The sequence below is a fragment of the Mustela erminea genome, chromosome 3 (genome assembly GCF_009829155.1).
Source record: "Mustela erminea isolate mMusErm1 chromosome 3, mMusErm1.Pri, whole genome shotgun sequence".
Lineage (NCBI taxonomy): Eukaryota > Metazoa > Chordata > Mammalia > Carnivora > Mustelidae > Mustela > Mustela erminea.
The window spans coordinates 92,288,599-92,313,766 of NC_045616.1; the positions used below are offsets into that span (position 1 = coordinate 92,288,599).

General features: G+C 40.9%; 1 protein-coding gene across 2 annotated transcripts in view; it reads left to right on the forward strand.

Moving 5' to 3' along the window:
- LOC116586568 (serine/threonine-protein phosphatase 2A catalytic subunit alpha isoform) overlaps window positions 1-25,168 on the forward strand; it is a 133,647-nt gene that overhangs the window by 104,481 nt on the left and 3,998 nt on the right. The window contains exons 1-4 of one of the 2 annotated variants that reach the window (XM_032336715.1): window positions 6,845-7,173; window positions 20,717-20,926; window positions 23,765-23,938; window positions 24,454-24,543. In XM_032336715.1, the coding sequence (XP_032192606.1) occupies window positions 7,072-7,173; window positions 20,717-20,926; window positions 23,765-23,938; window positions 24,454-24,543 (576 nt within the window). In that variant the 5' untranslated portion in view covers window positions 6,845-7,071. Of the gene's footprint in view, window positions 1-6,844; window positions 7,174-20,716; window positions 20,927-23,764; window positions 23,939-24,453; window positions 24,544-25,168 lie in introns of those variants that run through there. The other variant, XM_032336716.1, reaches the window with a different exon arrangement.

Below are 25,168 nucleotides of genomic sequence, written 5' to 3' on the forward strand. Positions count from 1 at the left end.
AAGTGGAAAAAGCAAGTCCCCAAAGATTACATACAGCTTGATGTCGTTTTTATAAAGCCAAGGACAGTTCTAAAAAATTACTCTTTAGGAAGATATACAGATCCAGCAAAATCATATAAAAAGAAAAGGAAATAAACATACAATTTGGAATGGGTTCCCTTGGGTAGCAAGAACAAGAAGATGGGGTGGAGAGCCTTATGCTTCAATATTGGTTATTGCTGAGGCCCTAACTTTTGTTTTGGGTTGTGTATTGACAGGTACCAAATGCATTATTAAAATTGATGAATTTACTACCTAACAACAAAATCAGGCCATCCATACCAATTTTGAGAGCGTCAGAACAAAGGATTATGGTTAATCCAATTCTATATACCTGCCATCAAAAACAGGTTATAGAGCCTTTGGCACAGTCATCCCACTTTAAGCATTTATCTTAAGGAATAAACAAAGATGCAGAGAAACATTCATGAACAGGACACTTATTGTGGTATTTTTAAATATAAAAACAGGAAATATCAAAATAAGGAATTAGTTACATAAATTGTATTACATTGATATACTTGAAAACAAAGTAGTTTTTAAAAATATTTTCTAAGGATGCCTGAGAGGCTCAATTGGTTAAGCACCTGCCTTTGGCTCAGGTCATGATCCCAGGGGCCAGGGATCAAGCCCTGCATTGCGCCCTGCATTGTGCCCCGCATTGAACCCCACATCACACTCCCTGCTCAGCCCAGAGTCTGCTTCTCCCTCTGACCCTCCCCCATCTCGTGCTCTCTCTCTCAAAGAAATAAACAAAATCTTAAAAAAAAAATTTCTAAGAGTATTTAACTATATTGGGAAAATGTCATGATAGATCAGTTGAATAAAACAAATTACAGAACAGTGTGAACTAGTATATAAGTGAGAACTTATATTTATTATATATTACGTTCATTATATTATATATATTGAATATATATACATACCAAGAAAAGCTGAGAAGACTATACATCAAAATGATTATAGCTCTTATTTCTGGATGCTGTGATTGTTTCTTCCTAAGCTTGTCAGTAGTTCAAAAATTTTCTGCAGTGATCATTGATTCTTTTACAATCAGAAATAATTTTATTATAAAAATAGTTAATAATAATAATAGCTAATGTAGATGAAGTACTTGTTACGTGCTAACAGCATTACATGGATTCATTTATTTAAAGCTTAAAATAAACTTATGGGAATGGTACAATTATGACCCCCATCCTACAGATGAAAATACTGATGGTGAGGGGGTTTAAGAACTTTGCATGAGGACACAGAAACCATAAAAAGTGGTGCCCTGAGTCAGATTTCTAGGAGGCTCTTCAAAGGGTGTGTCTAATGGTAGTGTCTTGGCCTCTGCACCAGAATGATCTCCACTGGGAACTGAACAGCTTGATATGTAACTGAAACCTACACAGGTTGAGGCCTCCAAGGGGTGTCTGAGCCTGAGCCCACACAAGCCAGCCAATCATCAAACATGGGTATATGTAGAGGGGCACACATGGATGGAAGCCAGGTAGCCCACTCCTTGAGGGTTTCTGATGAGCCTCTGTGGCAGATCCCAGTAAATGCAGCCTGGATTGTAGAACAGAGATTTTACTCATGGCTCTGATGAGCTCTGGTCCCCACCAGCCACTGTAAGATGGCCTCTAGAGCCCTCAGTGGAGAGGAGGAGAGGAGGAGGGTGCTCAAGGGATGGGACAGAGCCAGGGACTCAGCTGCAGTCTCTTCTCATCACTCATGCTTTAAATATAAGCTCTGATGTGATCAAGGCACCAGAGATAAAATGCCTTTCTCAAGCTAAGCAGGCAGGATCTGGTATCCCATTTGGACAAGACAGTGGAAAATAGACTCGGGGGGAAAAAAATTCCTCGGCCTCAACACGAACACACAGGAGTTGAAGAATCTGATACCTTAACATTGTAGAATAAACAAATGGAGGCATAGTTTCCTATGTTTTTTTCAAAATATCTAGAATAGATATGATTTACGTGGGAGTGATTTAAACAGCTAGTTCTTCTCTTCTCAGCTGAAGAATTCTGGATTTTCCTTCAAGATGTAGCTCGAGCATCACCGTCTGTGGAAATACTTCCCAAGCCACCTCAAGCAACAAGGCTGTTCCTCTTCTCTACATGTTTAATAAATGATTTGTTTATCTGTCATAACGTCTGTCTTCCCCTGCTGGAGCATAAACTCAGTGAGCTGTGTTTTATGCACCTTTGGGTTTTCCCCACTTTTTCTGCACTTCTTCCCATCACCTGTCCCCCATGTGCCTCCCTAAGCCTGCTATGTGGTAAGTGCTAATTAAATGTTGCTTTTGGAACAGACAGCTGTAACATTTGGGGCATGGTGTCCTAGAATTCTTGGAGCTGGGACTCAAACCCCTTTTTGCATCTATGCTGGGTGAAAGAGTTTTATTATATTTGTGGCAGAATTCCTGGCCACAACATTCTGGCCACATCTATAAAATTCTAATTTCAGGTGAAAGGGCAATGTAAGTTTAATTTTTCTGAAAATCACAAAGAAAAATGGGGATAGATACTAAAATCTTCTGGTAGCTGGGCAGGTCCAATAAGCCAGAGCATGGCAGGTTTCTCATGGGCATAGCCATTAAAATGTTCACTAAGTAAGTCTTTATCTTGGAGCTTCTGGGGCATAGAAGGCCTTGGTGCAAAGTGTGTGTTATCAGATATGGCACCCTTTTCAGAGAAAAGATTCTGGCACAACAGGAACGTAAGACTGACCAACTGTATTAATTCTTGGATTTATTCCTCATTGCCTTTTTCTCTATACAACAGGTCTTCCTGAATGTTTGCATGATGTCAAGGGAAAAAAGGGGATGTTCTTTTTGTTTCACCTCTACCCTCATTTCTTGAATCCTCCCACCTGCCCCTCCCATCCTCACTTCATCTGATGACTTTGTGTCTATATGATTTTTTTAAAAGATTTTATTTATTTATTTGACACACAGAGAGAGATCACAAGTAGGCAGAGAGGCAGGCAGAGGGTGGGGCGGGGAAGCAGGCTCCCTGCTGAGCAGAGAGCCTGACGTGGGACTCTATCCCAGGACTCTGAGATCATGACCTGAGCTGAAGGCAGAGGCTTAAGCCATTGAGCCACCCAGGCACCCTCTGTATGATGTTTTTGATACAATTATGTTCTGTTTCCAAAGACCACTATTTCATGGCAGACACTGAGGTGCTCCAAGTAGCATTAAAGGATATTTAGGATCAGAGACCACTTAGAAGTAATAAGAATAAGAATACCTAGGGGCGCTTTGGTGGCTCAGGTGGTTAAGCGTCTGACTCTTGATTTCGGCTCAGGTCATCTCAGGGTCAGGAGATGGAGCTCCAAGTCAGGCTCTGTGCAGTCTGCTTGGGATTCTTCCTCTCCCTCTGCTCCCTGTCCCCTCCTTCCCTCTCACAAAAAGAAGAGGAGGAGGAAGAAGAAGGGGGAGGAAGAGGAGGAAGGGGAGAAAGGGGTGGGGGAAGGGGGAAGCGGGGAAGGAAAGGGATGAGGAGGAGGAGGAGGAAAAGAGGAGGAGGAGGAGGAGGGATAGAACACTTTAATACTGGACGTTTATTATATGCTGTGGTGTGTTTAATATTTATAATTTCACTTAATTCTCAGAAGAACCCTATTATTTGGCAATTACGATTATCTCCACTTTATTAATGAGAAAACTGAAACTCAGAGAAGTTAGGTAACTTGCCAAACTTCATGCAGAACCAGAATTCAAATCAGCCCTATCTGACTCTAGAGCCATTTCTTACCTACATGGCTCTGTTTTCTGTCTCAGTAAAGCTTAAAAGTCAGGGAACTGGAAGGAACAACAACAAAATAAAACTAATGGTAAGGCCAAGAGAATTGCTGACAAAAAGATATAGCTCATTTCTTCTCTATGTTTAATGTCAATTTTTATACTTTGGCTAAGGTATTTATTATAAAGTTCTTTGCTGAAGGTCATCTTCCTTCTACCCTGCCCCCATCATCAGATGATGTTCATTTATAGCTATGTTTAAACATCATAGGCAACACTTAGACTTGTTGTATACTGAGTTTGCCATCTGAGCAAAGATTCTTTCTCAAAGCATATTTGCTTTATTCATTCTCTGATTTTTGCCAAGAAATTAAAGGACTTTTTTTTTTTTTTTTTTTTTGCTTTTAACTTTTTGTTCCAAGTATTCCTCAGCTCTAGAATTTAAACAGTCAGGTCCAATTAGTCAAGACCAGATTAACCAAACTGACATTTTAGATCCACAGCTAGTTTGAGTTCCACAGAGTAGGAAAATGTTCTAGAATCTTTCTGAAGGAAAAGACATTCTGATTTAGTTCTGTATTGTTTGTAATCACATATGCTTTACTTCATGGCTTGAATGCTAATAAGAGCTTCCTAGAATTCATTCCTTAAGAAGTTAAGTCATGGCATCTAATTATTTGGCAGGATGTTTTAAGTATATATAATTATATCTTCCCTCTAGTTTGTGGTGGTGAGCCAAGTAATCTGCATCAAGAGAAAATAATACCTACATTAGGGCTACCAACCAGGAGCTCACATTACTTTGGAAAAACCCACTCATTTTTAATCTTAACACATAGTAGGTGCTCAATACTGTTTTTTAGGGTGGGTAATACCCATTAAGTTTTTATTTTGTTTGCTTTTTTTTTTTAACCACACAACTTCTGACAATATGGCATTTTCTAAATTTCCTTTTGAAAGGAATTTGTTTCTCATTGGAACTATGGTCCATGGAGGCACTTTGTAAAATGCTGCTGTAGATGCCAAAAATTTTGATGTCCTAGTACACATTTGCACCCATTCTAGGACCTCTGAAACACTGAATAAATGCAGCCCTTATGGTGCTCAATACTTTTTAATGAACCAAACTAATATCACCCCTACCTTACTAGTTAAGATAACTCAGGCAAAGGGAAATCATATTGACCCTGTTCCATATTTCAGTACTTGGAGGTCAGTTGTGTGAGTGTGGCTGAGACCCTGCACTTGGGAGTATAAAGTTTCAAATCCTGATCACTACCATGGAAGTCCCTTCTCTTTTCTGAGTGCTTGTCTGCTTCTTACCCTATGAGACAGAACCAGTTCTCACACAGTACAGGGCAACAGTGAACAGCTCACTGGGCATGGCTTTATAATCATGAGCACTGAGTGATGATTTTTTCCTCATACATTCTACATGATCTTAACTCTTACTCCTCTATTATTTGGGGATGATAACTGCAAAACATGCTCAGAATTTGGGCTAAAATAATTTTTTTTCCAAGTCTGGTAAATTATGTCACAAGCCTTTGGGGGAGTAGATCTGAGACACTTTCCTTTGGGCATGCTGCTGGGAGATAGAAGGGAAAGCAGAATTGTCATTTTCAGTCTAGGAAGGCCAAGCCAGTCAGCCTCGCTAGGCAGGTTGTTTTGGATGAAGGACAATTTTCAGTCTCATCCTCGGCTGATCCAGGCCTCCAGAGCTTTCTTCAGCCTTTTGGTTGGGATGATGCCGTCAGAGATGTAGTGAGCAGCTGGGTTCAGCAGAGTGAACTGCTACTGGGGGTAGGAAGTCTAGAAGATCAGTGACCAGGGTCAGCTCTTGCCTTGCGTTTTAAGGTTAAATGTCCTTTGGAAAGTTACATTTGCCAGGTCCTGTGGACATCATCCTCTCTCTTCTATCTGTACCTCGACTATAGGGAGAATACAAGCTTCCACCAGCGCAGGGTATCTTACCTGTCTGGATAACCCTTCTCTCTCCCAAGCGTGGGATGCAGGACATAACAGCTTTAAGGAGCCAAACATTTATGTGAATGCAGGGATATGGGGATGTGAAAACATTTCACAAACCCCAAAGAGATTCATAGCCAGACCGAGATCCTATCCTAAGGTATCTGAGCTTTCTTTAAAGCGCATGTTGTAGCCGCTTCTAACACCGCCGGGTCGCCGCCCCTCTATAAAGTAGGCCAGAGAAGGTAGGGGTTGAGGGGGGTGTTGTCCCTTCCTCGTTCCCACTAGGAGCCCGAGGGATAGGAAGGCGCACACTTGGGTCGGGAGGCAACAACGGGCGAGGCTGCGTGGGGTTTGTGGAAGCCAGGCGCGCGGTCGGAGGCTCAGGGAAAAGCCCAAGCCTCGGCCGCAGGCATCGCGCCCCACAGTCCACCTTAGGCCCGAGGACAGGTGTGTGCGGGGAGGGGGGGTTGTCAGGTGCACCGCGCGGCACTCCCAGGGCAGACACACCCTCCTCCGCCCACGAGTGACCTAATTAGAAGGTGCCTGCCACGCCCAGAGGCGGAGGCGGCCACCCCAACCGGGCTACCACTAGGCGCCCGTTCCTGCCCCCAAAGATTTGGGTATCCCATGCAACTCCAGCGCACCACGGGGTCACAACTCTAGTTTCTGTGACCTGGATGCAAACGCGGGGTAAAGCGCAGAGCCGGCTCACCTTACGGAAAAAGTCTCCGGCAACTAGGTTCTCCCCCAACACCCTCCGACCCCGGGGCGGTGTCTGCGCCACGCCGGCGCCCGCGCCGCGCAGTACGCTGTGCTCCGGAATTAACCCGGTTCTCTGTTGTAAGAACGGCGCTCGCCTTGCCTGGGTCTTCCCTTTCTCTCTGGACCCCTCCCTTCTGGACGACCACGCCCTACCGGCGAAGGTGCCTCAGTTACCAGCCGGCTACGTCGCGCCTGCGCCTTGGCCCCTGGTTCCCGCCCCCCCACAAGCCGCTCTGGCGGCGGACCGGGGTTGGCTCTGCAGTTGCGCAGCTCTAGTCCCGGCCCTTCCACCCCGCCGCCTCCTGACGCCGGGCGTGATGTCACCACGCCGGCGGCCGCCATTACAGAGAGCCGAGCTCCGGGGCTAGATCGAGCGGAGGTGGGCAGCGGCCGGTGGCCGGGTGCTGCAGGGAGAGTCCGCGGGTTTGCGCTAGCGCCGAGCAGCCGCCAGCAGCCACACAGGTACCCCGGGAGCCGGCGGCGGCGTGTGCGTGTGGCCCGTGTGCGGGCGGCGGCGCGGGAGGAGCGCGGAGCGGCAGCCGGTTCGGGCGGGTGGCATCATGGACGAGAAGGTGTTCACCAAGGAGCTGGACCAGTGGATCGAGCAGCTGAACGAGTGCAAGCAGCTGTCCGAGTCCCAGGTCAAGAGCCTCTGCGAGAAGGTGAGTTTCTCTTCGGCTGCGGGAGGCGGCGCGGGCCGAGCCCCTCGGGAAGGAGGCGGCGGTGGGGAGGGTGCAACATGGCGGAGGCAGCCGGCCCGGGTCCCCCCCGAGCTTCCCAGACCGGCGCCCGGCGCGGCTCGGCGGCGGCTCCCGGGCGACCCGGCGCCCCCTGCCTCCAGCGCAGGGATTGGTTGTCGCCGCCACCGCCGCCTAAAATGGCGCCGTTCACCCTACTCCGGGGCTTCCGAGCCTCTCCGCCCTGGAGCCGGGCGAGGTGGCTGGGGGCCACACAGAGACCCTGTGTGTTCGGGTCGGGGTCGGTTTTGAGGCGCATGTAAGAGGACGTGGGTTCTGCGGCCTGGGATGCGGGGGTAGGACTCTACCGTGAGGCGGATAAGAGGCTTTTTACTTGCGCTCAGGCCTCATTCTTGATTCCAGAGCTGTCCAGAGAATCCCCCAAAGGCAAGCTCGTAGGCCGGACCCCAAGACTTGTCTAAAGGTCCTACACCCGCATCCCAGGACCTTTAGCCCTGCTGTCCCTGGTGGTTTTGTTAAATTCACTGAGCAGTCCTTTCCAGAGACTGACTTAAAAATGTGTGTTACAAGAATTTAAAAATACTTCTCTAACCTAGTTTCTACGAAGGTCATGGTGGTAGGTGCAGGGAGGAGTTACAACTTGGGTTTCAGAGTTGGAAGAAGTGGAGAATTTGGTGAGTCATACCACATAAGGAGCTTTGGGATTGGAAATCAAGTGTTGGTTTAATCTATGAATTCTATGCTGACTCAAACTGGGTACTGTGAAACCCTTCTGTGAGCTGAGCGTACTTGGCATTTTGCCATCTATTTTTAAAAAGCAACAACATAAACTGCGAGCAGCAAATTTTGTACACTGGCTCTTTGGTGGGAAAGTTACTTGTTTGTATTTTTGAGGCTGTAAGTATGGATAGTAATAATAGCTGTTGATTGAGCTTTTAATAAGTCCCATTTTAAATTACCTGATTCCTTTTTGTTTTTACCTAGGGGTTGGGGGAACAGGTAGCCTATTTAGTTATTGGCTGTGTTATATTTTTGAAGTTTTATGACTCAGTTTTCTAATATATAGAAAATGCTTATCTCCACTACAGATAGTTTAACTTCTTTTGTCAAAAATAACTTGGTAGTATTTCATTTTAGTGAAGAATTGCGGAATACCATATTTGCATTTTGTGTCAGTGAAGAGTGTTATTAGAGAGCAGTTACGCTGACTCGTTTGCGGTTTGATGGGAGAATTAGGTTCATGAGTTTGATGTATATACTCCTAATGCAGGCTTTTTCAGAAACTGTGCTGTGAATAATTGCAATTTAAATGAGTCAAATTCAGATTTATTTATCGTTATCCTGAACAACTCTCCTACTAGTTGATGAGGTGGCAAATTACCTATTGGAGCTGAATTTTAATGTTAGCAGTGTCTTCTGTTCCTTCTTTACCCTCATCAGATAAGGATGGTGTTTGTATGAAGGTTTAGAAAGAGGCTTTTAAAACTTACTTCACGTATACTGTCAAGTCTTAATTTCTGGGTGCTGTTAAGTGATGATTTTATGACTTTTAGGGATCAGTGCTATGTAGACTTCGAGTCAGCATTTGGTGAGGTGACTAGTCATTTGTGTAGAAAACGTTGGAAGAGAGGTAATGGTGTAATTAGAATACTACTGGACTTCAAGTTAGACCTGGGCGCTAGTCCTCTTTCTGTTGCAGAACAGTTGTGACTGACCTTGGGACAATCACCTAGTCCACATTTTGCTACCGAAACTAAGAGTAAAATAGATGTTCCAGGCTCCCTTCTAATCTGAGATTATATAATCCAGTTTAAATTAGTATGTTGTGTTTAAATATTGAACACCTGCTTACTATTCACAATTGCTTACTTTTATGAGAGAAATGAAAAGCAATGAGGTATAATCACATTCAGTCTCAAGGACCCTGAATCTGGTTGGAAGTAGGTAAGTAGTAGATGAACGAGAGAAGCACAGGGTTTGTGTTAGAGACTGCAGGAGATAATAGTGGGTGCTTAGTTTGGGTGTGTGAAGATTTATGAATGTGCTAAATGTGATTGCTTTCCCCATCTTTGTAAAACTAAGATACAGTGAGATTTACCACTGTATACTTATATCTCCCTTGCTTTCTACTATGTCCAGATTTCTGTTCTTAGAGCCAAAAAGGTGGAAATAATATATGAAGTTAGGTTCCCAAGAAATGGGTTTTTTTTTTTTAAGATTTTATTTATTTATTTGACAGAGAGAGATTACAAGTAGGCAGAGAGGCAGGCAGAGAGAGAGAGAGAGGAGGAAGCAGGCTCCCCGCCGAGCAGAGAGCCCGATGCGGGACTCGATCCCAGGACCCTGAGATCATGACCTGACCCGAAGGCAGCGGCTTAACCCACTGAGCCACCCAGGCGCCCAAGAAATGGGTTCTTTGAGGGGAAATATTATGCAGTCTTCACACTCTTTTTAACTTGTAAGTTTTTGAACTGCGGAGTATATTAACTTCGCAAGCTAAGTTTTAAGGCAGCTTTTTAGGTATGTGAAATGAGTGAGGATGCATGACTTGAAATGATTTTTTGTACTAGGAAACTACAGCAAAAATTATCTTTTCACTCTTAATTGAACAGCCAATAGCACATCTAGTGAAAACTATGTATTTTGAAAATCTTGAGGGAACTATTTTTCATTCGTATAATAGATTATCCTTTTAAAGAAAAAACACTTGTTGGAGATAGGTACTTGGTAGTAGTTGATCGTTTCTTTAATTTTAAGAAGGAAAAGTAACACAAAAGCCTTCCTTTTATCTACCTGAAGGTGGTAGGTGATCTGAATGAAATATTTAAATGGTAAAGATAGAAGTATACCATGAGAGGTCATGGTGACTAAAAAATTCAGAGACCATTATTATGATCTCCCATTAGTAGTTAATAGTGGTAGGTGTTCAAAATGCAGAGAATCTAGGTGTGTGTTTATAGACAAAGGTAAATACGGTTTTTTTTGCAGTTGACTAGTTAAGCATTTTTTCCCTTCACAGTGTGATTAAGATTTATATCAAAGCCAAGATGATTGTATGTGGAGTATACTTTGTCATTTTGAGGATCATAATTTTAGTTCATTGTTGAAAATTTTTGGTGAGTGCATACAGTCTTGTCTCAGGTACAGTTCTGTAGTCAGTAACATTACTACATTTGTATAATTGGAAGGTATGTTTCCACTTAGAGATTGGAAGAAGTAAATAGTATCAACTACAGTAAACGGTCTTTTATTACGTGACTTCATCAGTGGTTTAATTTAGGTAAGATTTTTGGCTTTGTCCTTTCAGGTCTTTCCAAACTTGTGGAGAATGTTGTTTGATAGCCAGTTTTTTTTTTTTTTTTTTCCTTTCCCCAAAGGAGTTCTTTACCTAGGTATGCTCTTTTCCATTGCTCTGCAAACACTATAAATAAAATGCAGTCACTAAGGCCTCACATTTGTTACATGAGTATGGTAAAAAACAAACCCTCCTTCTCACTGGATGAACTACAAAATGTTTGACCAAAGTTAAATTTCTGTATGAAGTGGTTAATAAATTTTTGTGAGCCTATATGTGTGCTTAATTTAACATTGTTTGGAGGCAGCTGGGTGGTATAGTTGGTTAAGCTTCAGACTCTTGTTTTTGGCTCAGGTCTTGATCTCAGGGTGGTGAGATGAGCCCCATGTTGAGCTCAACCTGGAGTCTGCTTGAGATTCTTTCTCCCTCTGGCCCTCCTGCTCATGCAGGGAGCACTCCCTTCCCCCATCCCCCTGCTCACCCTCTCTCTCCCTCACTGTCTCTTTCCCTCTGGAATGGATAGATAAATCTTAAAAAAAAACAAACAAACAAAACCCAAACATTTAAAAGGTTGTGTGGCTCATTTCCATAATAGTAATTTGAATATTGAGAACAAAGAGAAAGCATGATGCAGAACAATGTTTGTATCATATTTGTTTGTGTATTTTCACATACACAGTTCTTTTAAGTTTATGAGACAGTAATTGTCCTCAGTGATAGATGGAAACCAGAGGCTCAGAAAGGTAAAGTGAGGGCTCCTGGGTGGCTCAGTGGGTTAAGCCTCTGCCTTCGGCTCAGGTCATGATCTCAGGGTCCTGGGATTGAGCTTCAGACTCTCTGCTCAGTGGGGAGCCTGCTTCCTCCTCCCCCCTCTGCCTGTCTCTCTGCCTGCTTGTGATCTCGCGGTCAAATAAATAAATAAAATCTTTAAAAAAAAAAAAAGAAAGAAAGGTAAAGTGACTTGACTTCGGGGGCTAAAGTGAGATGTGCAGGCTTACAGATTCTCGGCCCAGTGTTCTAATGTTGCTCCACAGCTCCCCTCTTTTCTTAGGTGGTGTTAATGAAAAATGGAGGTGAATTGGAGTCAAACTGAATTGTGGAATCAACAGCTCTATAAAATAAAGCATTTTGTTCATTGCTTGAAACCTTCCTATTTATGTCACACAGTGTTGTCTCACTTTGTCCTGGAGGAGGAAACAGTTAATTTTTCAATTTTGAGTGTGGCTGGCTGTATTTGCCCCTCAAATAACATTAGTGAGAAGAAAATGCCAGTTCATTTTGTGTGTATCCTTAGTGCAAATCATGGTCTGGAAACAACTTTATACCTGGAAAGCAAACCTAATATTTATATTGTTCAGTACAGTTTGTAAAATGCCTTTTTATCATGGCTTCCATAGTCAGACCTACCTGTATGTGTCAGTGTGTGTTTCATGATCTCCTAGTCATGAAGCAGTAGTGCACTTGGTTTTGGGTTGAATTAATGTGGAAGCTTCGAAAAGGTGAAGAGCCCTACTATTTGGAAACACAGGTCCCCCAACTCTCCTTTTCTTTTCTCTGTCAAAGTCAAGAGTTTTGCCTACAAATACTGGCAGGTGAAACTCATGCTATAGAAAGCATGAGAGGCACTGGTAGAGTTTGTGGGTAACATTTGTGTCACCTGTCAGGTGTCTCTGCCCCACCCCTCTTTAATGGCCGACGATATTGCTGGTATTGTAAGTTATTTGTCAGTTACCTGTGAAGTATTCTTTGTTTAGGTTGGAGGAGGTTGAGCTAGGAAAACCTGGAGATAATAGGTTTGTGTTGAGGTAAGGGAAGGGAGGGTCGTTTTTTTTTTTTAATTATTTTTATTAATATATATTATTTGCCCCAGGGGTACAGGTCTATGAATCATCAGGCTTACACATTTCACAGAGGGAGGGTCTTTTTTGAGGGTGCTCAGAAGAGAGGGAAAGTTTGGTATGGCAGAGAATCCCCCCCTTTTTTTTTTTTACTTTTTTGACCCATATCTCATTTCCCTTTTTTTTTCCCCCCCCTTCATTACCATCCTTGTCTGAAAAAAACCTTCGAGCTGTACTTCCCACACAAGTGAGATAGGAATTGGACTAGAACTATGAAGGGAAAAGATTTTGGTTTTTTGCTGTTTTAAATAGCGTTTCTTTCAGCTTCTGCAGAAGTGGTAGAAGCAGCTGAAATAGGGGTCTGGCTGCCAGTAAATGGCTGGGGATGGATTCTGAAAAAATTGTAAAGCGCAATCTGGGATTAACTGCTTAATTTCTTAACAGTACAGACTTACTATTACTTACTTATATATCGGTAGCGTGGTTTGGGATGGATGAACAAGGCAGTGACAGAGTTGTGTATATCTGAATCTATGTATTTTATAAACTGTATGTGACCAGTTGGCCAGTTATTGTGGTACTCCATGTCCTCACTTCTGCTTCGGTCATTTAGTTACTACTACAGATGGGCGTATGGATGTTGAGGGGGCTGCAAGAAGATTGTAAACCCTTTTCCATATGCTCCTGGGAGACAGAGTTCATTTACCTAGCTAGAATTATATACAAAGTGTAGTACACAAAGACTATGGAGTGTCAGTGGTACTGTTAACTATGTGACAGCGTATATTTAGTTCTGGAATTCATTCAGTCAAAATTTATTAAGCTATTATTATGTGAATTACTCATTTTCACTGTTTTGTCTAAATAGCATTATTTTAGGGATTTGTTAATTTGTTGCACTAATAGTAGGGTTTCACATTCATTAGTCAGGAGTTTAAACTTGAAGTAACTCTTTAGAGGGGAAAGGTTTTAAAATATTTGTGCTAATGGTGATCAAGTGCATGTCATTAGTCTGCCACCCATTGTTTGTAAACTGGCAGTAGTGCCCACCCTTTTTCTGTTGGGTATCTATGATTTAGTGAAAAGGCTTAAGAATTGCTTTAGTAAAATTTCAGTGATGAAAGGAACCTTAAAGACCATAGGCCAAGTCACTTGGTATAGATGAGGGAGGAAACTGAAACATCCAGAGTGGTCACATATCATTCATGATGGATTGTTGTGAGAATTTTTAAACTACATATATACCAACATTTCTCTGTTATATATAATTTTTTTCCTCTATGCAGGAATGGGAATTTTTAATTCCTACACATGTGCATTTGACAGAAGTGGAAGAATATGAACTTAAATATTTTAATTTTTTTTAAGTTTTTATGTATTTGTCAGAGCGTGTGAGCGCACAAAAGCAGGGGGACCAGCAGGGAGAGGGAGAAGAATGCTCCCCACTGAGGAGGGAGCCTGGTGTGGGACTCCGTCCCAGCACCCTGAGCCGAAGGCAGATGTCTAACTGAATGAGCAACCCACTTATCTCTTTAAGTATTTTCCTTTAATACAATTTTAGAATTATCCACATTCCTGACCTTTTATAACCTTAAAACCAAGTAGTAACTACTAGTTGGTAGAACATTATATGGAGGATTATAGTACTTTTATCGTATAATCACACAGATAGTATACATACAGTGTAATCATACGGAAGACCAAAATATTCCATAAAACGTTAGAGGCATCTGTTTGATGTAATTAATGAGAAACACCTAATATGAAGAAAGGTTTGATAGTTGAAGATGACTAACTCAAGATTTATTTGCTTCCAGGGCTAGTAGTATGTATGTCTACATTATGTATCACACCAAAGTAAAAATCTAGCTGTATACACTAGTTTGTCATGAACCTTAATTTATTTGCAAATTAATGAAAATCAAGAAAACCTACCTGTTATTTTTCATAAAAGCAGTATGCCGCAAATTCTCTTATGGTATTGAAAAAAATTATTATTGCTTGCAAATTTGCCATTTAAAAAATTTTTATTTATTTGAGAGAGAGAGAGAGAGCGCATGCACGCTGGAGAAGAAAATCTCAAGTAGACTCCCTGCTGAGCCTGATGCTGGGTTAGATCCCACCACACTTGAGATCATGACCTGAGCCAAAAGCAAGAGTGGATGCTTAAATGAGTGAGCCACCCAGGCACCCCATGAATTTGCTTTTTAAAATAGTTTCCATGGTGCCTGGGTGGCTCAGTGGGTTAAAGCCTCTCCCTTCGGCTCAGGTCATGATCCCAGGGTCCTGGGATCAAGCCCCGCCTCTGGCTCTCTGCTTGGGAGGGAGCCTGCTTCCTCCTCCCTGCCTTTCTGCCTACTTGTGACCTCTGTCTGTCAAATAAATAAAAATAAATAAATAAATAAATAAAATAGTTTCCAAATGTTTGCAATTAGTTAGTTAGTTCTTGTATTTCTTTAGGTTTACTTCCCTTATGTCTTTATGGCTGTATTGGCAGAAGATATACTCAATTGTGATTAAAGTGTGAAATGTTTAATTTCGTAAAATAGAGTTACAGTGAACATTTGAATTAATAATCAGATTTTTAATAGAAAAATATATAAAAGAGCATCACTTAGCTCTCCGTTGATAGATACTCAAAGAATTGTGTGGACAATCTGTGTAGAAGGAAGAATAACTGATAGTAAATAAACAGACTAGAAAGTTTGAACTCTAAAATAAAAAGTACCAGTTAAATCAGAGGGCAACATTTTATATTTGAAATAGATGTGAATGAGTGCATTCTAACATTATTGCATATGTGAGTTGGGAATAATTGAACTTTATGGACTATGTAATCAAAAAACGTTAGCGTTGGGACGCCTGGGTGGCTCAGTGGGTTAAGCAGCTGCCTTCGGCTCAGGTCACGATCCCAGCGTCCTGGGATGGAGTCCCACATCGGGCTCCTTGCTCGGCGGGGAGCCTGCCTCTCCCTCTGCCTCTGCCTGCCACTTTGCCTGCCTGTGCTCGCGCTCTCTCTCTCTCTAACAAATAAATAAATAAAATCTTTAAAAAAAAAAAGTTAGCGTTATTTTGCTCTTTATTCCCACAATTGAAAATCTGAAAGGAAGTTAAATAAACAGTACATATATTAATCTGGGAGGATATTATGTGGCATTTTAAAATGATCACTATAATGCTATAGGACATTGGCTTCATGTATATGAACTTTAAAGATTTTACTTATTTGAGAGAGAAAGCATGCAGCGAATGAGTGGGGGGAGGGGCAGTGGTAGAGGAAGAAGCAAAAGCAGACTCCCCTCAGAGCAGAGAGCCCGACTTGGGTCTTGATCCCAACTTGCGCCCAAATCAGACACTTAATCTATTGTGCCACCTAGGCGTCCCTATGAGTATGAACTTTAGGACAGAAATTGAGGTATTTACCAATTTTAAGCAAGAGGTCTATATGTGGGTAAAAGCTGGAAGGGAATACAAGGAAATGAGAGTAGTTTTTGTTGGTGTGGTAGATTTAAGACGGCCATAATCTGGAGCACCTGGGTGGCTCAGTGGGTTAAAGCCTTTGCCTTTGGCTCGGGTCAAGATCTCAGGGTCCTGGGATCGAGCCCAGCATGGGGCTCTCTACTTGGCAGGGAACCTGCTTCCTCCTCTCTCCCTCTCTGCCTGCCTCTCTGCCTACTTGTGATCTCTGTCAAATAAATAAATAAAAATCTTAAAAAAAAAAAAAAAAGACAGCCATAATCTATCAACATTTTGGGTACCTGGGTGGCTCAGTCGATTAATCGGCTGCCTTTGGCCCAGGTCATGATCCCAGTGTGGGATCTAGTCCCACATTTGGCTCCCTTCTAGGCAGAGAACCTGCTTTTCTCTCTCCCTCTGCCTGCTGCTCTGCCTACTTGTGCTCTCTCTCTGTCAAATAAATAAAATCTTAAAAAAAAATCTATCAACATTTTAATGTTCTCCATACCCAGGAAACCTGATGGTAAGTTGAAAATTTTAGGATTTCTGAATCTGAACTCATAAGGCAGGACATTAATAATAAATTCTAAAGGTTTCTTTTCTTCAAGTGAATCTCCAAATTGTTTGAATTTTAGGACTGTAGAAAAATAACTTTTAGTTAAACTGTTATTATTGGACTAGCTTATTCCAGTTTCAACCTTGTTCTGTGAAGTTTTATATATATACATTGCAGCATTTTTACATTTTCATCCTTCCCCTCCCCTTATTATGATCCCAGGGACTATGCTACCTCTAGCACAAGAAATTAATCAGGTCTATATGTGTGCATTATGATCTCCAAGATGGACTGTTGGAGAGAGAAACAGGCTGCTGAATAATACAGTTCCTAGTTTAAAAGTGCAAAAGAAAACAATTATGTTCTTGTAGGCATATAATATATATGTAAAACTTGTAGTAAACGGGGTTTCAAAGGGATGTACATCAGAATACTCTTGGTGGTTACTTTGCCCAAGAGGAATGGGATTGTGGAGAATGGTCAAAAGGGACATTTGGTTTTATCTGCTGCTAATTTTTTTTATGTGACAAAGAATGTGTCACTATAACTTGCACAGTTTTAAAAGTAAAATTAAAGATCAGAGCGCCTAGCTAGCTTGGTCAGTGGAGCATCTGATTTTTAATCTCAGCTGAAGTCTTGATCTCAGGATTGTGCATACAAGCCCGGTGTTGGGCTCCACACTGGGAGTGGAGCCTACTTAAGAAATAGAATAGAAGTAAAGGTACCGTGTTTGTCATTAGGATATGTCGAAATTGAATTAAAAGGAACAACTAGCAGTTAGGTTTAATTGTCCTTTTATGATTTGAGTAGAAATTTTGAGTAGATAGTAATAAGAAACTTTGGGCAGTTGTGAATGGCAACTTTTTATCATTTACATAGAGAATAGTCTTGCAGGTAAGCAGGTGTCAAGAGATGTTATTTTAGAATTTAACTTCTCATAGAACTGCAAGATTTATGTGGTTGTGACCGTATGGTTTCTTATGTCATTGCCCTTTTAAAACTTCTGAATAACTTACAAATTTCTTTGAAGTGGGACCTATCATGGTATTCATGGCTATTTTCATTGCTATGTGCCAGGTGCTAAAAACACTGGACATGGTATTAATGCCAAACAGTCTTATGGAATATGCCTAAAGAAATTCTGCTTTTTTAGCAATAATAAATCATGGGAAATCGGAATTACACTAGCAAGATGTATTATATATATTTCTTAAGATAAATCACTTTTGAGGCATAGCAGAATTTTTTTCTAAACTTAGAACAAAATAATGACTAGTTTTTGGATGTCAGTGATTGGTCAGGGTCTTGAAATAGGCTCCCTAAATATTTCTGAGACTTGAAAATAATGGTTGTTAGAGGGACCTGGGTGGCTCAGTCATTTGGGTGTCTGCCTTCAGCTTAGGTGGTGATCTTGGGGTTTTGGAATGGAGCCCCATAGTGGGCTCCCTGCTTAGCAGGGAGTCTTCTCCCTTTCCCTCTGCAACCCCCCGCCCCATCGTGCTTACTTGTGCTCTCAGATAAGTAAAATCTTAAAAAAAAAATTTTTTTTTATTTTTTTTTTTAAATATGTGTGTGTGTGTGTGTGTGTAATTTTTTTTCCCCCCTTAAACTAAGAAAGCACTTGTGTGGAATAAGGAGGGAAGACTTAAAAACTATTGATGCTTGGATTCCACTACCAAAGATTCTGGCTTGAGAGAGGAGTAGCCTTAGCATGCGCGCACGCACGCGCGTGTGTGTGTGTGTGATTTATTTAAAAAGAGCTTCACAGATGATTTTTAATATATGGCTAAGGTTGCATACCACTGCCTTAAAACCAGTCCTTATGGGGCCCTGGGTGGCTCAGTAGGTTAAGCCTCTGCCTTCAGCTCAGGTCATGATCACAGGGTCCTGGGATCGAGCCCCACATCAGGCTCTCTGCTCATCGGGGAGCCTGCTTCCCCTTCTCTCTCTGCCTGCTGCTCTGCCTGCTTGTGATCTCTCTATCAAATAAATAAATAAATTCTTTAAAAAAAAAACAGTCCTTGTTACCTTTGGTTGTGGCTTAAAATCTAGTGAGCGTGGCTCATTAGCAACAATTCGCTGTAGCAATTTAACTCCGTGTTCTAGTGTGTTTCCTTCCCCTGATGCAGTCTCTCACTGTACATTCTAGAACACCAATTCATAATGCTAGCTGCACATAGAAGAAAATGCTCAATAAATGTAGAGTGTGTGAAGTAAATACTTTTAAATAATTTTCAGAACAAATTTCTTTCACCTTGTCGGCTTAACTGAAATCTGACTCCTCCTGAGGAAGTCCTATACTTTCTCTAATAGCCCTCCCAGGTAGATGGATGCTGCCTTCCTCTAGGATAAAAATTCCCTGTTTTTCGGGCTTATTTTATCTACCTAGATATCCAGGCACCTTTCCTTATTACGGTCACCTGTTATTTCTTCATTCTCCAGAGAACTTGGTACCATTTTCCAGGCCTGTACTTTGCTGTTGTCCTGAGGGACATCCATGGCTTTCCCTGAAGATGATTTAACCAGTACCACCATATAAATAAGTTCTAGATTCATTCAGCAAACAGATATTAAATGCCTTTTATATCTAACACATTGCCCTACTGAGGTGTTGTGTATGCGGTGGTGAATTAAAGGAACCTGGTGAACAGTTTTTTAGCTCTTAACTTGGATATTTAGGTGGAAAATAGATAGGAGGCAGAAAGAATGGAAGCAGGGAGTTCAGTATGGAGACTAGCATAGTAATACAGGTGAAGTAATGGTGGCTTGGACCGGGGTAGTAGCAAAAAAGATAAAAACAGATTGATTTGAGATATGTTTTGGAGGGAGACTAGGCAAGATTTGTTGGTGGATTGGTCACTGAATACTAGTGGCCTTTAAACTCTACTCTGTCTCAGATATCCACATATATAGGCCTACCTCTGAAATCTTAAATTCAGTCATCAAGTTTTCCAGTAGGGGATCTTTCTTCTAATAGTGCTTTGATTAGACTTGTTCTTCAGTCTGTGTCCATGCCCTGTTCTCCTCCTTGTATCCTCCCTGGGGTGACCAGCTATCATTGGTTTACTTGAGCACCACTGAGATATTTCTTAGGATGCCAGACTTTGAGCACTAAAACCAGGATAGCTGGTTCACCCTGAACCTACCCCAGTAGACCCTTTTCTCTGCTCTTAAGTGGTATGCTTCAGCCATGTAGATCTTCTCTTCCTGAGAATTTATACACACGATCACACTTTGCCTATGTTGCACCTCCTCCCATTTCCTACTGGCATTCCCTTCCTGTAATCGAGTCCCACCCATTCTTTGACCTGAGGCAGTTTTCTTAGCTGTCCCAGTTTGTGATCCTGGAACACTCTGCTTACTCTAGCATGTCTTAGCACTTGACCTGATCATTTTATTGTCTGCTGCTGGTGCTGCACTGTGCTTTTATGGGCTGTCTTGTTCGTTGTGATGTCTTATTTAAATGGGTCTCCACCACTTGCTTTGTTCCTTTTATCACTTAACGTAGCCTGTACTTTGTTGCTTGGTTTCTTATTTGTGGTCCCCTGTCTCCATTGACCCATCTTGTATGCTCTGGTCCCCCAGTGGCTAGCGCAAGGCCTGGGACATTGTTATCACTCAGATGATGAGCAAGTGAATGGTGTTCTTCAGTGCACTTTGGTTTTGGGGGTAAGGTAAATGATCAGTAAATGCATGCTGAATGACTGATAGGCTTTTGATTGAGTGAAGTGTTATGCTGCCCTTAAAAAGTAATGTATGAATTTGTGATTATATGAGGGAATGCATATGCTACCAAACAACTTTATAAAAACCATGTATATCGAATAGTTACAGTTGTAGAACAAAAAGTTTGTATTTTTAGCATTAAAAGTATAAAAATACAGGTGAAATTTTTATCTGTTGTTCCCCCCACCATCCCTCCCCCCAAAAAACCCAGTTAAGCAGAAATTAGAAACCTTTCTTCATATCTTGGAATACTGGAGTGCCAGCATATTATAAGTAGAAGTTTAAAGCTAAGGAACTAGGTATCTGAATGTCTTGTTCCATTTTCAATATTCTTATATGGCTGCTCATAATGAACTATTTTAGCATTTAGTTAGATGGCAACTAATAGGCCTAAAAACTGATAGTGATTAGTGGAATGGAATTATACATCTTGACACAAGTTTTTTCTAAGTATCAGGAATGGCATAACCAGTAGATGGAATCTGCCTGTATCTTGCGCTCTTTAATGGAATTATCGATGCCTACAATTTCATCTTAAACTAAGTCTGCTCTTCAGTCTATGTTACGTTTAAGTAAACATCTTTTTTAATGTTGTTTAATGACACATGTATTGGTTTATTTTATCTCCATTTGTAGGCTAAAGAAATCCTGACAAAAGAATCCAATGTGCAGGAGGTTCGATGTCCAGTCACGGTCTGTGGAGATGTACATGGGCAATTTCATGATCTCATGGAACTGTTTAGAATTGGTGGCAAATCGCCAGATACAAACTACTTGTTTATGGGAGATTATGTTGACAGAGGATATTATTCAGTTGAAACAGTTACTCTGCTTGTAGCTCTTAAGGTAATTTCGATTTTGTTTGGGGTCATTTTGTACTGGGTTTTCTTTTTTTTTTTTTCTCTCCCCTCCCAGTTTTGATGTCCGTCTCCCCGCCCCCCCACACCCTGGTGATTTGTGATTTTTCTCTGAATGTTACGTTTTAGAATAAAATTCCATATTTAGGAATGCAGTATTTAGGTTTGGGACTTAAAAATCATACGCCTGTCTTCATTCTGAATGAAAGTTAAAAGGTTATTCTTATTCAGGTTGCTTGAGAAATGTTAGAAGGCTGGTCCAATAAAAATGTTTCTTCATTTAATCAGGGGATGGGGAGATTGTATAATTACCTTTCTAGATGCTTTTGAAATAAGATACTAAATGTCAGGATGTTTACATCTTAGGGCATAGTAATCCTATAATTAGATTTTTACTGAAGAAGAAATTCAAGAAGAAAGAAGGAAAGAGCTTTATTTGTGTGAAAATATTAATTTCAGCATTATGTTTAATACTAGATAAAGAATTGATCTAAATATCCAACAAAAGTGAATATCTAAATTATGATTTCTCTCTGGAATAGTTGGAGCCATTAAAACTTTGACAGCCTAGAACAATAGGAATGATAATTAAAGCAAGTTGCTTTATACCAATCATAGCTGTAGGGATTGTATGAAGATCTGAAAATGAGACACAGTAGTGGTCACTAGTTTTTAGAATGGCAGGCTTTTGCCTTTCCTTGGAAAGAAAGTGATTTTACCTTTGGGGGAGATTTTATTAAAGAATGTTCACAATGATAAATGGACTGCCAGAAACCTCTAATACTGCAGAAGTGGTAAGATAGGTTTTGGCAAGAGCTGAATTTTAGGTAATACGTAATGTATTTGTTCATGAAGCTACTATTCTGAATCGTGTAACATGCTACAAAACATTTTTGGAGGCAATTCTAAGTTCTGCATCTGCAAACGAAGCAGTTGGATTAAATGATGGAAAGTTTCTCTAGATATTATGAAAACAACCTTGCAAGCTAATTTGTACTTAAAGCCCAGGTTGAATCCCAAAGATTAGCAGAAGAATGAATATGCTGCCTTTAAGAATTTATATTTAAAGGTTATGGGGCTGAATTGAACTGCATATACCTCCCCATATCCCGTATTCATATGTTCAAGTCTTAACCCCCAGTACCTCTAGAATGTGACTGTATTTGGTGATAGGGCCTTTAACAGGTAATTGAGGTAAAATGAAGTCATACGGGTGAGCCCTAATTTCATATGACTGGTGTCCCTATAAGAAGACATTAAGACGCAGGTACAGAGGGAAGATGACCTTTTGTTAGCCAAGGAGACAAGCCTTCAGCAGAAACTAACCCTGCTCACACTTTGATCTGGACTTCCAGGCTCAAGAACTGTGAGGAAATTAATTTTTGTTGTTTGAACTGCCCATTTGTTCTACTTTAGCTGTGGCAGCCCTTACACACTAATGGGGGGAATTGGGGGAAGGAAACTTCAGTAAGTAGTGCCAGGATGGTTGGATATCCATATAAAAAAAAAAAATGGACTTAGATACCTCATACCATACAAATGGATCAAAATCAGAGGCCTAAATGTAAAAGCTAAAGCTATGAAACTTCTAGAATAAAGCATAGGAGAAAATATTTGTAACTCTGGGTTAGGCAGTGATTTCTAAGATATGATATGAAAAGTACAATCCATTAAGATTGTTATATTAGACTTCATCAAAATTAAGATTTTTGTTTCTCAAAGTATATCACTAAGAAAAAAGTACTTGTGTTCATAAAATAAAAACCTATTTATAATTCAGTAAGAAGACATTAAAAATGGACAAAATACTTGAAGAGGTATTTCATCCAAGAAGATACATGAATAGTCAATAAGCACATGAAAAGATGCTCAAAATCATTAATTATCATGGAAATGCAAATTAAAGTCACAGTCATAACCATTAGAAAGACTATCATTAGTAAGGCTGATAATACCAAGTGTTAGTTTGTGGAGAGATTAAAACATTATACCCATATTTATACCCAGCAAGTTATATTGGACTAGGAATATACCCAAGGGAAGTGAAAGAGTATTGTTTGTTTGTACAAAAACTTATAGGCAAGAAGACCATAGCAACATATTCATAATACTCAAAACCTGTAAGCCATTCAAATGTTCCTCCTACTAGTGAATAAAGAAAAAAAATGTGGTATAGCCATTCAACAGGATACTGTGCAGCAATAAAAAAGGAACAATAAGGATCCACTGATACTTATTCAGATGAGCCCCAGAAATATTCTGCTAAGTGAATAAAGCCAGACACACGAAAGACTGTATCTTGTGCTAATCCATTTATATGAAATTTTACAAAAAGATCTCAGAAGAGGAAATCATGAGACCAGGCATCACACAAATACAGTTTCTATGATGAAGGTTTAAGGAAATATGGAAAAGACAAAGTAAATAAATGGTTGCTGGGAGTAGGAGTTGGGACGGCCCCCACAGGGGATAGTTTTGGACTGATGGAAAGGTTCTGAAGTAATTATTACGGTTATTGCATACCTCGACGTTTACTCAAAGTCATCTAACTGTAGAAGAAAATTCATGGAGTTCTGTGGCTGATGATTATGCTTAGTATAAAGTTGGTAGTAGCAGGAGTTTGATTGTAGTTGAGATGGGGTTTGCCAGTTCTCCACGGACAGATGTCTTTAGATGTGGGGTTTCATTTCAGTGTTTGGGAGCACGGGATTTCCCCCACCACCACCAAAATTGGAACTCTGGCTTTTCCTGTAGGAAGTTTGCTGAATTGTCATTTAGTCTTTAAAGGAGCCACGTATTCATATTGTTGTCTGTTTTGTTGTTTCAGGTTCGTTACCGTGAGCGCATCACCATTCTTCGAGGAAATCATGAGAGCAGACAGATCACACAAGTGTATGGTTTCTATGATGAGTGTTTAAGGAAATACGGAAATGCAAATGTTTGGAAATATTTTACAGATCTTTTTGACTATCTTCCTCTCACTGCCTTGGTGGATGGGCAGGTATGTAGGCCTTCCTAAAACTTATATTGCTGGTTCTTTTCATGAATCTGCTCTCCTGATGTTTAGGTGCCACTCATTTTTCCACCCCTACTCTCTTCTAGACTTCTAAAATGCCACCTTTGTATTAAACACTGAACTGTATGTTGGGACAACAGGGATAAAAGATGTAGCCCATCCATCCTCTCAGTTGTTTCTGGATGAGTCTTAGAGATTTAATCAGCTATTTACTAGTCCACGTAGAAGAGTGTACAGAAGACATGGCAAGAAAATTCTATGAGAAAGATGATAGTTTATGCTGAGGTTAAGATGAGAGAAATGTTATCTGGGAGAAGGGGAGTGTATTCACTAGGTTGGAGTTGGTTGGAAGAAAGACCGCCCCTGCTGAGACAAGCCTGGTTCTGGTAGAATACAGAAAGACAAGTCACACCAAGTGATGTGGGCTGCTGTTGCAGCTTAGTCCAGAATGTTCAAAGTTTCTTCTATGTGAGGTTAACATAATAAACCACTCTTTCCAGATATTCTGTCTACATGGTGGCCTCTCACCATCCATAGATACACTGGATCACATCAGAGCACTTGATCGCCTACAAGAAGTTCCTCATGAGGTATTGACTTTTTTTTTTTTTAATGAGGTATTGACTTTTATTTGGTAATGAAATCTTTTCAGAAAACCTTTTAGAGGAAAAAATTGTATTGTAACCTTTTTTTTTTTTTTTTTAAGATTTTATTTATTCACTTGATAGACAGAGATCACAAGTAGACAGAGAGGCAGGCAGGTGGGGGGCGGGGTGGGAAGCAGGCTCCCCGCTGAGCAGAGAGCCTGAAGCGGGGCTCGATCCCAGGACCCTGGGATCATGACCTGTGCTGAAAGCAGAGGCTTTAACCCACTGAGCCACCCAGGCGCCCCCGTAACTTACTTTCTTATATGTGTTCTCTCCTTTAATGCTCAAAAATGACCCTATGTGGTATGAACACTCTTGTCAACAACCTCTTTCTTTAGAAGCTGGTATTAAGAAACTTGTTAAGATCACAACACCTTTGGGACTGGGCCTAGAATCTCTGTTGTTGTCTTCAGAGCCTCTGCCTTAAATACTTGTCTATATTGTCTGACATTGAATTTTGCATACTATAGGACTTACTGCTCTTGGGGCTGATTGATCTAGGATATGTCTTTTTTTTTTTCTTTTTCTTTTTTTTTTAAAGATTTTATTTATTTGACAGAGAGAGGGA